The sequence below is a fragment of the Nerophis ophidion genome, linkage group LG18, assembly GCF_033978795.1.
Source record: "Nerophis ophidion isolate RoL-2023_Sa linkage group LG18, RoL_Noph_v1.0, whole genome shotgun sequence".
Lineage (NCBI taxonomy): Eukaryota > Metazoa > Chordata > Actinopteri > Syngnathiformes > Syngnathidae > Nerophis > Nerophis ophidion.
In genome coordinates, this window is record NC_084628.1 from 1,392,868 (window position 1) to 1,407,456 (window position 14,589).

Here is a 14,589-nt window from a genome sequence, read left to right on the forward strand (position 1 = left end):
CTTTATGTCCACCACTTTTTGTGTCAATCTACAAACCCCGTTTCCACATGAGTTGGGAAATGGTGTTAGATGTAAATATAAAGAAAATACAATGATTTGCAAATCCTTTTCAGGCCATATTCAACTGAATATGGCTTGAAAAGGATTTGCAAATCATTGTATTCTGTTTATATTTACATCTAACACCATTTCCCAACTCATGTGGGAACGGGGTTTGTATGTTGATAGAGACTCCTTTGTGGCAATAAACGCTTTTGTGCTCAAAAATTTGTAAACGTTGTTTTGCTCACCCCTTCATGAACGTTCTTGTGCTCACTCCTTCATAAATGCTTTTGTACTCACCACTTTATAAATATTCTTGTGCTCACCCCTTCATAAACAAGTTTGTGCTCACCTCTTTATAAATATTCTTGTGCTCACCCCTTCACAAACATTCTTGTGCTCCCCCCTTCGTAAACGTTCTGGTGCTCACCCGTTCATAAACGTTCTAGTACTCACCACTTCATAAACATTTTTTGTTCTAACTCCATAAACATTTTTGACCCACCCCTTCATAGACGTTTTTGTACTCACCACTTTATAGATGTTCTTGTGCTTATCCCTTCATGAACGGTTTGTGCTCACTCCTTCATAAACGTTTTTTGGGCTAAGTCATTCATAAAGATTTTTGACTCTCCCCTTCATAAACATTTTTTTGCTCCCCTCTTCATAAATCTTTTGTACTCACCACTTTGTGAATGTTCTTGTGCCCACCCCTCCACAAACCCTTTTCTGCTCACCACTTCATGAACGTTCATGTGTTCACTACTTCATAAATGTTTTGTGCTCACCCCTTCATGAACGTCTTTGTGCTCACCCTTTCATTAAACTTTTTTTGTGCTCACCTCATCATAAACGTTTTTGTGCTCAATCCTTTATAAACGTTTTTGTGATTACCTCTTCATAAACGTTCGGAGTCACCATTTCATAAACATTGTCGTGCACACCACTTCACAAACATTTTTATGCAGTGTTTTTTTTTTTTTGACAGCATGGCGAAGTTGGTAGAGTGGCTGTGCCAGCATTCTGAGGGTTACTGGTTCAATCCCCACCTTCTACCATCCTAGTCATGTCCGTTGTGTCCTTGGGCAAGACACTTCACCCTTGCTCCTGATGGGTCCTGGTGAGCGCCTTGCATGGCAGCTCCCACCGTCAGTGTGTGAATGGGTGAAAGTGGAAATAGTGTCAAAGCGCTTTGGGCTCCTTAAAAAGGGGTAGAAAAGTGCTATACAAGTACAACCCATTTACCATTTGTCCTCACCCCTTCATAAATGTGTCCAACAAAATGCTGACATTTACTCACTAGTTTGTTCTTTTTACAATTTCTTACAATACTGACCATTTTTTTTTTTTTAACAACCTCCTTTTACACTTACTAGTCAAAGATCGTTTCTATGAGAGGACCACCACTCTGCCCTAAATACAATTTCATAACTGAAGAGCCCCTCCCTCTTTTACTTCCTGATTCCTTACCTTGAATTATGAATGTATTTTCTTCATGGGACTCAGCTACCGACAAGTCAAGCGGTGTGCGGCTTTGGGGGTTGCAGAGGCAAAAACTCGGACATGGGAGAAGCGGTTCTGGACCACCATCTGTCGCCTCAGGGCGGGGAAGCAGTGCACTGTCAACTTCGTTTATAGTGGGGACCATGCGCTGCTGACCTCGACTCAGGATGTCGTGGATCGGTGGAAGGACAACTTCAATGACCTCCGCAATCCCACCTACATGTCTTCCAATGGGAAAGCAGTGCCTCTGGACTCTGTGGAGGCCCGTCCTATATCTGGGGCTGAGGTCACCCAGGTAGTTCAAAAACTCCTCGGTGAATGAGATCTGCCTGGAGTTCCTTATGGCTCCAAATGTTGTGGGGCGGTGGTGGTTAACAAGACTCTGCAGCAGGGGCGCTGCTCTGTTAGCCATCAAGCCACGTGGGGTGAGGTGCCAAAGGTGGGGTACTCCGCCAGTCAGTCCAACAAAAGTCAACAAACTACAGGTGTGTGTCCGTGGGAGACAGGGAATACGTTAGTTGTGTATTCCCTGCACTGTTCTCTAGTGGAATCTCAAACCAAAGACCTTGCCAGGTCACTACTAGCCAGGGAGAACAATCCAGATTAGAATGTTTATGTTTGAGCGAGCGAAAACAAATGAAAACGTTTTATTTTAATTTTCTAGTTCTGGTCGGCAAATTCTTGACTGAATGGGTCCCCAGGCACACAACCCTCCACTTCTCAAACATTACGTCAGGACAGGCAGATGCTGTCCAGTTAGGGATTTAGTCCAAAATCTTAAAAGTCTCAGTGCTCACAGCTTTTGCCGTCCTTTGGTCATTTGTGGCAGCTGGGGGGCGGGCGATGAAGACAACATTGCCAGACTACGGCTTTTGACAACACCCGTCTGTTTTTGTCATCAGCCACGCTTGAAGGGTTTTGTGATTAATCAGCCTTGTGGCGAAGGTCTTTGGCATCAACATGCGGCGCCAAACGGTCGCCGTGTGGTCCGCACTCACAAACACCTCAAAGAAATGTTTGGATCAACAAATAGAAGAAGAAGACCAGTGGATAGCTTAGGTGCTTGAAGAAAGTGTGTATCTTTTAATTGTCTCTATTGCTCACAATTAAGACACAGCGTGTACACAAAACATTGAGATATTGTTGATATTGTAAATTGTTGTGATAGATGTAGGCTGACTGATACTGAAGCTAACGCTAGCTAAGTACACACAAGGCTAAGCTAATGTACGCTGACTAACGCCAGCTAGCTCTTATTAGCTATGAACACACAACGCTAAGCTAATATTAGTGAAGGGCTTTCTTCACTTTAAAAAGAATATTCACTTTTGATGAACCCGTGCTTCTCGTTGACTCTTTGCTTCTTTTCAAATGTTTGCATTTGAAAAGAAGGAATGCCGCGTTGTTCTCCACATGGACGTCAATTCTCCTCACATATGAAGACGTCACCATGGCGACACAGACACAAGCCACAGCAAAGTTGACAGCGCATGCAGAGCGACACACACACACACCGGCAGGACTGCGGTCATGCAGCGGAGACCACAACCATGCACACCACGGGGAGGTTGGGAGACAAAAGGGCGGCGCTTGCACCACTTGATCTTTGTTGTCATTTGAACCTATCTGGAAATCTCCATTTCTTTCAACACTTTCACATCAAATGTTTCAATTTGTCACGCCTTCTTTACACCTTTTGACGTCAATGTGCTCTTCCTGTGGCGCTTACAGCGGCGTGCTCAAGTACGTGACTTGCAGGCTGCCGTTGGAGGCGGGCAAGAGCATTGAGGGTCCGGGGGGGAGGGGCTGGGACAGACCGGGGTCAGGCGCTTCTACTTTCCTTGTGGCGGACTCTGGCTTCTCTGCCGCCTCCGTCACGCAACCGTCGCCTACAGCCGCCACGCTGAGGGAGGCCAGACAGAGAGCGGTTACTTGGACAAGAGGTCAGACAACACCCACAGCGCTACTTGACCATGCAGGCCGCCCTCATCACTAATCACCTCTCAGGAGACCCACACCATCTTCATCATCATCATCTCCCCCTGAAGCAAGTGCTTTATTGTGAAAGGGAAGGACCTCAACCTAACTTCCTGACACAAAAAGCGTTGCTTGTTCAAATGAAAGAAAAATCCACTTGAATTGTGCTCCGCCCTCCCAAAACAGCACAATTTGAAGATGGAGCACGCCTTGGAAAAGATGGAGCACGCCTTTGAAAAGATGGAGCACGCCTTTGAAAAGTCTCTTCTACATGAGGAATGAAAGCATCCCACCAGAGAAAAACTACAGTAGTTGCATGAATAATGTGTTCATGTCGTACAATATTGACTAATGGATTAACTAATGTGTTCATATCGTACAATATTGACTAAGGGATTAACTAATGTGTTCATGTCGTACAATATTGAGTAATGGAGAGCAGACTTCTGTCAAGGTGAGCTGCTTCTGCATTGTGTGATAATTTGGAACTATGTTGTTGTTCATGTTGCACACCGTCATGTGATGTGGTGGTTGTTGTTCATGTTGCACACCGTCATGTGATGTGGTGGTTGTTGTTCATGTTGCACACCGTCATGTGATGTGGTGGTTGTTGTTCATGTTGCACACCGTCATGTGATGTGGTGGTTGTTGTTCATGTTGCACACCGTCATGTGATGTGGTGGTTGTTGTTCATGTTGCACACCGTCATGTGGTGGTTGTTGTTCATGTTGCACACCGTCATGTGATGTGGTGGTTGTTGTTCATGTTGCACACCGTCATGTGATGTGGTGGTTGTTGTTCATGTTGCACACCGTCATGTGATGTGGTGGTTGTTGTTCATGTTGCACACCGTCATGTGGTGGTTGTTGTTCATGTTGCACACCGTCATGTGGTGGTTGTTGTTCATGTTGCACACCGTCATGTGATGTGGTGGTTGTTGTTCATGTTGCACACCGTCATGTGGTGGTTGTTGTTCATGTTGCACACCGTCATGTGATGTGGTGGTTGTTGTTCATGTTGCACACCGTCATGTGATGTGGTGGTTGTTGTTCATGTTGCACACCATCATGTGATGTGGTGGGTTTTGTTCATGTTGCACACCGTCATGTGATGTGGTGGTTGTTGTTCATGTTGCACACCGTCATGTGGTGGTTGTTGTTCATGTTGCACACCGTCATGTGATGTGGTGGTTGTTGTTCATGTTGCACACCGTCATGTGGTGGTTGTTGTTCATGTTGCACACCGTCATGTGATGTGGTGGTTGTTGTTCATGTTGCACACCGTCATGTGATGTGGTGGTTGTTGTTCATGTTGCACACCGTCATGTGATGTGGTGGTTGTTGTTCATGTTGCACACCGTCATGTGATGTGGTGGTTGTTGTTCATGTTGCACACCGTCATGTGATGTGGTGGTTGTTGTTCATGTTGCACACCGTCATGTGGTGGTTGTTGTTCATGTTGCACACCGTCATGTGGTGGTTGTTGTTCATGTTGCACACCGTCATGTGATGTGGTGGTTGTTGTTCATGTTGCACACCGTCATGTGGTGGTTGTTGTTCATGTTGCACACCGTCATGTGATGTGGTGGTTGTTGTTCATGTTGCACACCGTCATGTGATGTGGTGGTTGTTGTTCATGTTGCACACCGTCATGTGGTGGTTGTTGTTCATGTTGCACACCGTCATGTGATGTGGTGGTTGTTGTTCATGTTGCACACCGTCATGTGATGTGGTGGTTGTTGTTCATGTTGCACACCGTCATGTGATGTGGTGGTTGTTGTTCATGTTGCACACCGTCATGTGATGTGGTGGTTGTTGTTCATGTTGCACACCGTCATGTGATGTGGTGGTTGTTGTTCATGTTGCACACCGTCATGTGATGTGGTGGTTGTTGTTCATGTTGCACACCGTCATGTGGTGGTTGTTGTTCATGTTGCACACCGTCATGTGATGTGGTGGTTGTTGTTCATGTTGCACACCGTCATGTGGTGGTTGTTGTTCATGTTGCACACCGTCATGTGATGTGGTGGTTGCTGTTCATGTTGCACACCGTCATGTGATGTGGTGGTTGTTGTTCATGTTGCACACCGTCATGTGATGTGGTGGTTGTTGTTCATGTTGCACACCGTCATGTGATGTGGTGGTTGTTGTTCATGTTGCACACTGTCATGTGATGTGGTGGTTGTTGTTCATGTTGCACACCGTCATGTGATGTGGTGGTTGTTGTTCATGTTGCACACCGTCATGTGATGTGGTGGTTGTTGTTCATGTTGCACACCGTCATGTGATGTGGTGGTTGTTGTTCATGTTGCACACCGTCATGTGGTGGTTGTTGTTCATGTTGCACACCGTCATGTGATGTGGTGGTTGTTGTTCATGTTGCACACCGTCATGTGATGTGGTGGGTTTTGTTCATGTTGCACACCGTCATGTGATGTGGTGGTTGTTGTTCATGTTGCACACCGTCATGTGATGTGGTGGTTGTTGTTCATGTTGCACACCGTCATGTGATGTGGTGGTTGTTGTTCATGTTGCACACCGTCATGTGGTGGTTGTTGTTCATGTTGCACACCGTCATGTGATGTGGTGGTTGTTGTTCATGTTGCACACCGTCATGTGATGTGGTGGTTGTTGTTCATGTTGCACACCGTCATGTGGTGGTTGTTGTTCATGTTGCACACCGTCATGTGATGTGGTGGTTGTTGTTCATGTTGCACACCGTCATGTGATGTGGTGGTTGTTGTTCATGTTGCACACCGTCATGTGATGTGGTGGTTGTTGTTCATGTTGCACACCGTCATGTGATGTGGTGGTTGTTGTTCATGTTGCACACTGTCATGTGATGTGGTGGTTGTTGTTCATGTTGCACACCGTCATGTGATGTGGTGGTTGTTGTTCATGTTGCACACCGTCATGTGATGTGGTGGTTGTTGTTCATGTTGCACACCGTCATGTGATGTGGTGGTTGTTGTTCATGTTGCACACCGTCATGTGATGTGGTGGTTGTTGTTCATGTTGCACACCGTCATGTGATGTGGTGGTTGTTGTTCATGTTGCACACCGTCATGTGATGTGGTGGTTGTTGTTCATGTTGCACAGCGTCATGTGATGTGGTGGTTGTTGTTCATGTTGCACACCGTCATGTGGTGGTTGGATTGTGTCAATATCTAACAAATACAACTTTACCTGAGAGCAGGGGGCCAAATTGTGTTGCTCTCAGACAAATATTACTTTAACGGTTAGCAGGGGCCATTATTGTGTTGATCTCTGACATATTTTACTCCAATTGGCAGCAGGAGGCAGTATTGTGTCAATCTTTAACAAATAATTATCGGTTAGCAGGGGGCAGGAGTGTGTTGATCTCTGACAAATATTACTTTGACTTTTAGCAGGGAGCAGTATTGTGCCAATCTCTACCAAATAAAACTTTAACTGTTGGCAGGGGGCATAATTGTGTTAATCTCTTATAAATATTACTTCAATTGGCAGCAGGGGGCAGTATTGTGTCGATCTCTAACAAACTGTTAGCAAGGGCTGTGATGAGGTGGCAACTTGTCCAGGGTGTACCCCGCCTACCGCCTGAATGCAGCTGAGATCGGCTCCAGCGACCCCAAAAGGGACAAGCGGTAGAAAATGGATGGATGAATGGATGTTAGCAATGGGACAGGAGTGTGTTGATCTCTGATAAATATTACTTTAACTGTTAGAAGGGGGAATCATTGTGTTGATCTCTGATGGCAGCAAGGGGCATGAATGTGTTTTTATTTGAAAAACTATGACTTTAGCTAAGAGCAGGGGGCAGGATTGTGTTGATGTCTGACAAATATTACTTCAATTGGCAGCATGGGGCGGTACTGTGTCAGTCTCTGACAAATATCATTTTTAACTGTTATCAGGGGCAGGATTGTGTTGATGTCTGACAAATATTACTTTTACTTTTAGCAGGGGGAAGGACTGTGTTGATCTCTGACAATTATTACTTTAATTGGCAGCAGGGGACCTGATTGTGTCCATCTATTACAAACAATACTTTAAGTGTTAGCAGGGGGGGCAGGACTGGGTTGATCTCTGAAAAATATGACTTTAATTGGCAGCAGGGGACCTGATTGTGTCCATCTATTACAAACAATACTTTAATTGTTAGCAGGGAGCAGGACTGGGTTGATCTCTGACAATTATTACTTTACTTGTTAGCAGGGGGCGGGATTAGGTGAATTTCTGACAATTATTACTTTATCTGTTAGCAGGGGACAGGAGTGTGTCGATATCTGACAAATATTACTTTAACTGTTAGCAGGGGGAAATATTGTGTCAATCTCTAACAAATAATAATTTAACTGTTAGCAAGAGGGCAGGAGTGTGCTGATCTCAGTTCAATATTACTTTATCTGTTAGCAGGGGGAAGTATTGAACTCTGACGAATAATACTTCAACTGGCAGCAAGGGGCATGATTGCGTATGTATTTGACAAATAATACTTTAATTGGCAGCAGGGGGCAGTATTGTGTTAATCTCTAACAGATAGTACTTTATCTGTTAGCTGTGGGACAGGAGTATGTTGATCTCTGACAAATATTACTTTAACTGTTAGCAGAAGGGCAGGATTGTGTTGATCTCTGATAAATATTCCTTTATCTGGGAGGAAGTGATGAGGTTGTGTTGATCTCTGACAAATTCTACTTCAATTGGCAGCAGGGGGCAGGATTGTGTTGATCTCTGACAAATATTACTTTAATTGTTAGCAGGGAGCAGGACTGTGTTGATCTCTGACAAATATTACTTTAATTGTTAGCAGGGAGCAGGACTGTGTTGATCTCTGACAAATATTACTTTAATTGTTAGCAGGGGGCAGGATTGTGTTGATCTCTGATAAATATTCCTTTATCTGGGAGGAAGTGATGAGGTTGATTTGATCTCTGACAAATTCTACTTCAATTGGCAGCAGGGGGCAGGATTGTGTTGATCTCTGACAAATATTACTTTAATTGTTAGCAGGGAGCAGGACTGTGTTGATCTCTGACAAATATTACTTTAATTGTTAGCAGGGAACAGGACTGTGTTGATCTCTGACAAATATTACTTTAATTGTTAGCAGGGAGCAGGACTGTGTTGATCTCTGACAAATATTACTTTAATTGTTAGCAGGGGGGCAGGATTGTGTTGATCTCTGATAAATATAACTTTAACTGTTAGCAGGGGGCAGGAGGGGGTGCAAAATCCTACTCCACCTCCTCGTGCACCTCCGAGAAACGCCAAGTAGGGAATGCCTGTGAGGGTAGTGTATGGTGGAGGCCTCAGAAACCCCAGGGCCGTCACGGTAGCCAAGTAGGTCACACAGGAAGCCTGAAAAGGGTTGGCTAGCGGAGTTCACTGCGAGCAGCTGGAGAGCCTGCTTTTAAGTCTGGGAAGACCAGTCTCCTAACACAAGGCAAGTGTAAAAAAAAAAATCCTGGCCCTCCAGATTGGGGGTTGGGCGATGGGCTAACTACCGTCCCTGGAAAAATAAACTGGTTACAGAAACCAAAACTATGGAAACTTTACCTCTGACTGACCGAAAGCTAACTGGCAACCCACAAGTGGGACGTATGAGCCGTCTGGGGCAAACTCATCAGAGACCTCAGGGGGAAAGGTCTGCTGAAACTGAAGTCAAGAACAAGAATTGGATGCTCGTTGACACTTGTGATTTAGGGCTATTTAAGTAAAGTTTGATTGATTGATTGATTGATTGATTGACGCTGGAATGTCAGAATACTATACCAAGCTGGAAAATTAGCACAACTGACCAAAGAAATGCAGCGTTACAACCTCAGCATTGTTGGTGTATGTAAGAGCTGATGGAATACCTGTGGAGAAGTAACAACTGCCACTGGAGAGACCTTTCTCTATTCAAGCAACCCCAAAGAAAGAAAACCCACACACACACGGAGTAGGACTTCTCCTTTCAAAAAGTGCAGTAAAAAGCCTCATCGGATGGGAACCAATTTCAGAAAGGATCATCACAGCCAGGTTTACATCAAAAGGACGCAATATCACATTCATTCAGTGCTACGCTCCCACCAACACTGCTGTTTTTGAAGAGAAAGACACTTTTTACCAACAACTACAGGCTGCCTTCCAGAAGGCTCCCAAAAGAGACATCAAGATTGTAATGGGAGACCTGAATGCCAAAATTGGAACGGATATTAGCGACTGGAGTGGAACGATGGAGACTGAAGGACTGGGACTGATGAAAGAGAATGGGTTTCTCTTTGCCAGCTTCAATGTCCTCAATGAGTTAGTGATTGGAGGCAGTCTCTTCCCACACAACCAAACTCGCAAAGCTAGCTGGATATCCCCAGACCACCACAATAGACAGGAAATGGACCAGAGTTCTTCTTGATGTCAGAGTCAAGAGGGGCACTGATATAGACTCTGACCACCAACTTCTAGTGGGAGGACTCAGAATGAAACTGGCAGTGGAAAAGAAAGTTGTGAACAGAGTCCAGAGAAGGTTTGAGATGAGGAATCTGAAGGATAATATAATACGACAATAATGGGGAATCTTTGGTCGCAACCGGTTCCAAGCCCTAGGAGAAGATTACATAAACAACAAATGGCAGAGATGCAAGATGGCTTTCACTAACCCTTGCAAATCTGTCCTGGGCTACAGAGACCCCAGAAGAAAGGACTGGATCACAGATGCAACTTGGAGGGAGATCGAAGCTAGGCGTGACATCAAAGCAAAACTCAACAGAGAGACAGACAACAACAAGAAGAAACGCCTCCGACAAGACTACCAAGAAAAGAGCATGGTGGTTTGTAAAAGCTACAAGAGGAACACAAAAACAAACGGAGGAGCTGGCCAACGAAGCAGAAGCAGCAGCCAGAAAAAGGAACGCCAAGGAATAGTACAGAATAACCCGTCAGCTGTCTGTGAAAGAACGGACCACAAGCCGCCCTATCAGGGACACGCAGGGAAACCCATGGATCTATTTTAGGCCCCATCCTGTTTTCCTTATACATTCTCCCTCTTGGAGAGATTTTTAAGAAACATGGAGTGTTCTATCACTTTTATGCAGATGACTGCCAAATTTATATGCCAGTTTCAAAAAGCCACGGCGCCCTGACATCCCTTCTCAAATGTCTATGCGACGTCAAGGCTTGGTTAGAACAGAATTTTTTTTAAATGAATGAGGGAAAAACGGAAATTTCAGTTTTTGGTCCGGCCCTCACTAACTTGGGACCATTGCAAAATGATGCGCGTCCCAAAGTCACCAGCCTTGGCGTCACTATAGACAGCCATTTTAAACTTGACGAACAAGTCAATGACGTTTTAAAATCGTGTTTTTATCATGTTCGTCTTTTAGTAACGGTAAATCCGATTTTATCTTTTAACCTTTTTGAACAAGTCGTGCATGCTTTTATTTCAAGTGGCCTGGACTACTGCAATGCACTTTATGCTGGCATTAGCCAAAAAGCTCTCACCCGGTTGCAGTTAGTCCAGAACGCGGCAGCACAACTTTTAAAAGGGGCCAGTAAACGCCAGCATAGAACCCCAATTCTTCAGAGTTTGCACCGGCTCCCTGTTCATTTTAGAATTTATTTTAAAACATTGCCGTTTGTTTTTACATCTTTACATGGACTGGCACCTCAATATATCTCGGACCTCATCCAAATTTACACTCCTGCGCGCGCTCCTGCCAAGTCGTGTGTCCCTGAATCCACCGAGGACACATCAGGTGGCGGCGGCAGATGGAACACCGCTGCCGCAGAAGTATTGGCGGGCGACCTCGTAGAGGCCACATCCGTGGCCGACGTGGAGGTGGGTGCGCCCGACGAGGAGGACGCCCTGGGTACGGCCACTCCCGTGGCCGACGAGGAGGTGGAAGCATCCGGCGAGAAGGACGATCATGGCACGGCCACACGTGTGGCGGACGAGGAGGCACTCACACCGAAGCAGGTCTGGAAGCAGCAGATGAATGTGCGGGGGCTACAACCTAAGCAGGCACTGATGCAGAAGACGGACGAGGAGCAGACGCTGGTGCTGGCCGAGGAGCAGATGCTGGTGCCGGCCGAGGAGCTGACGCTGGTGCCGGCGTAGGCTCCAACCTTGGAGCAGGTGCCGTTGTGGGTTCTAGACTTGGAGTAGGTGCCGGTGTGGGCGCCAGCCTTGAAGCAGGTGCTGTAATGTGATCCAGCCAGAGGTCGGGTGCTGGAGTGGGATTCAGCCTAGGGCCCGGTGCTGGGGTGGGATCCAGACCGGGGTCAGGTGTTGCTGTGTGAACCAGCTTAGAGTCAGAAGCTGGAGTGAAATCCAGCCAAAAGTCTGGTGCTGGAGTGGGATCCAGGCCGGGGTCAGGGGCTGGTGTGTGAACCAGTTTAGGACTAGGACTTGGACTAACACTAAGACTAGGAGTGAGACTAGGACTTGAACTATGACTAGGACTATGACCTGAATAAGGACTTGGACGGGGACTTCGACAAGGACTAAGACAAGCACTAGGACTAAAACTACGATTATGATTATAACTAGGACTACGACTGGGAACGTGACTAGGAGTCAGACTAGGACTAGGGCAAGGACTAGGACTAGAAATCAAACTAGGGCTTGGGCAAGGACTTGGGCAAGGGCTAGGACTAGGACCAGGACTTGGACTACGCATCAGTCTACGAGTTGGACTAGAACTTGGACTAGAACTTGGACTTCCAAGAGGGCTAGGACTGAGACTAGGACTAGGAAACAGACAAGGAATCAGACTTGGACTAGGGCAAGGACTAAGACAAGTACTGAGAAATGGACTAGGACTCTCACTAAGAACAGGACTGGGACTAGAACTAAGACTTGGGCAGAACACCGGTGGAGGAGGACACGCAGGAGGTTGAGGCTTGACTGGTCACAGGATGTAGCACAGTTGCCAGTACTGCCCCCCCCCCCCCCCACCCCCCACCCCAAGAGGCGGATCCCAGACGCTGTCATTATGGTCAGAGATTGACCCTAAGGGTGGGTGGTGGGAGGTCCTGGCAAGAAGCGAAGACCATTGTACAGAAGAGAGTGATATGGAGATCCATGGTGGACGCCCTAAGCTCCCCAGGGGGCCAAGAAGATTAGGTCAAGTAAATCAAAGTGGGCAGGCAGGAGTGTGTTGATCTTTGACTAATACTACTTCAATTGGCAGCAGGGGACATGATTGTGTTGATCTCTGACTAATACTACTTCAATTGGCAGCAGGGGACATGATTGTGTTGATCTCTGACTAATACTACTTCAATTGGCAGCAGGGGACATGATTGTGTTGATCTTTGACTAATACTACTTCAATTGGCAGCAGGGGACAAGATTGTGTTGATCTCTGACTAATACTACTTCAATTGGCAGCAGGGGACATGATTGTGTTGATCTCTGACTAATACTACTTCAATTGGCAGAAGTGGACATGATTGTGTTGATCTTTGACTAATACTACTTCAATTGGCAGCAGGGGACATGATTGTGTTGATCTTTGACTAATACTACTTCAATTGGCAGCAGGGGACATGATTGTGTTGATCTCTGACTAATACTACTTCAATTGGCAGCAGGGGACATGATTGTGTTGATCTCTGACTAATACTACTTCAATTGGCAGCAGGGGACATGATTGTGTTGATCTCTGACTAATACTACTTCAATTGGCAGCAGGGGACATGATTGTGTTGATCTCTGACTAATACTACTTCAATTGGCAGCAGGGGACATGATTGTGTTGATCTCTGACTAATACTACTTCAATTGGAAGCAGGGGACAAGATTGTGTTGATCTTTGACTAATACTACTTCAATTGGCAGCAGGGGACATGATTGTGTTGATCTCTGACTAATACTACTTCAATTGGCAGCAGGGGACATGATTGTGTTGATCTCTGACTAATACTACTTCAATTGGCAGCAGGGGACATGATTGTGTTGATCTCTGACTAATACTACTTCAATTGGCAGCAGGGGACATGATTGTGTTGATCTCTGACTAATACTACTTCAATTGGCAGCAGGGGACATGATTGTGTTGATCTCTGACTAATACTACTTCAATTGGCAGCAGGGGACATGATTGTGTTGATCTCTGACTAATACTACTTCAATTGGAAGCAGGGGACATGATTGTGTTGATCTCTGACTAATACTACTTCAATTGGCAGCAGGGGACATGATTGTGTTGATCTCTGACTAATACTACTTCAATTGGCAGCAGGGGACATGATTGTGTTGATCTCTGACTAATACTACTTCAATTGGCAGCAGGGGACATGATTGTGTTGATCTCTGACTAATACTACTTCAATTGGCAGCAGGGGACATGATTGTGTTGATCTCTGACTAATACTACTTCAATTGGCAGCAGGGGACATGATTGTGTTGATCTCTGACTAATACTACTTCAATTGGCAGCAGGGGACATGATTGTGTTGATCTTTGACTAATACTACTTCAATTGGCAGCAGGGGACATGATTGTGTTGATCTCTGACTAATACTACTTCAATTGGAAGCAGGGGACATGATTGTGTTGATCTCTGACTAATACTACTTCAATTGGCAGCAGGGGACATGATTGTGTTGATCTTTGACTAATACTACTTCAATTGGCAGCAGGGGACATGATTGTGTTGATCTCTGACTAATACTACTTCAATTGGCAGCAGGGGACATGATTGTGTTGATCTCTGACTAATACTACTTCAATTGGCAGCAGGGGACATGATCGTGTTGATCTTTGACTAATACTACTTCAATTGGAAGCAGGGGACATGATTGTGTTGATCTCTGACTAATACTACTTCAATTGGCAGAAGTGGACATGATTGTGTTGATCTCTGACTAATACTACTTCAATTGGCAGCAGGGGACATGATTGTGTTGATCTTTGACTAATACTACTTCAATTGGCAGCAGGGGACATGATTGTGTTGATCTCTGACTAATACTACTTCAATTGGCAGCAGGGGACATGATTGTGTTGATCTCTGACTAATACTACTTCAATTGGCAGCAGGGGACATGATTGTGTTGATCTTTGACTAATACTACTTCAATTGGAAGCAGGGGACATGAT

At 45.5% G+C, this 14,589-nt stretch overlaps 2 protein-coding genes across 3 annotated transcripts in view; both read right to left on the reverse strand.

Annotated features, from left to right (window-relative positions):
- The window catches only part of LOC133537476 (collagen alpha-2(IX) chain-like), a 149,235-nt gene that overhangs the window by 73,376 nt on the left and 61,270 nt on the right, over positions 1-14,589 (reverse strand). The gene's annotated exons all lie outside the window — the stretch shown is intronic.
- The window catches only part of LOC133537475 (WAS/WASL-interacting protein family member 3-like), a 39,179-nt gene that overhangs the window by 21,312 nt on the left and 3,278 nt on the right, over positions 1-14,589 (reverse strand). The window contains exon 2 of the mRNA XM_061878523.1: positions 3,384-3,448. Coding sequence (XP_061734507.1) covers positions 3,384-3,448 — 65 coding nt within the window. The remainder of the gene's footprint in view (positions 1-3,383; positions 3,449-14,589) is intronic.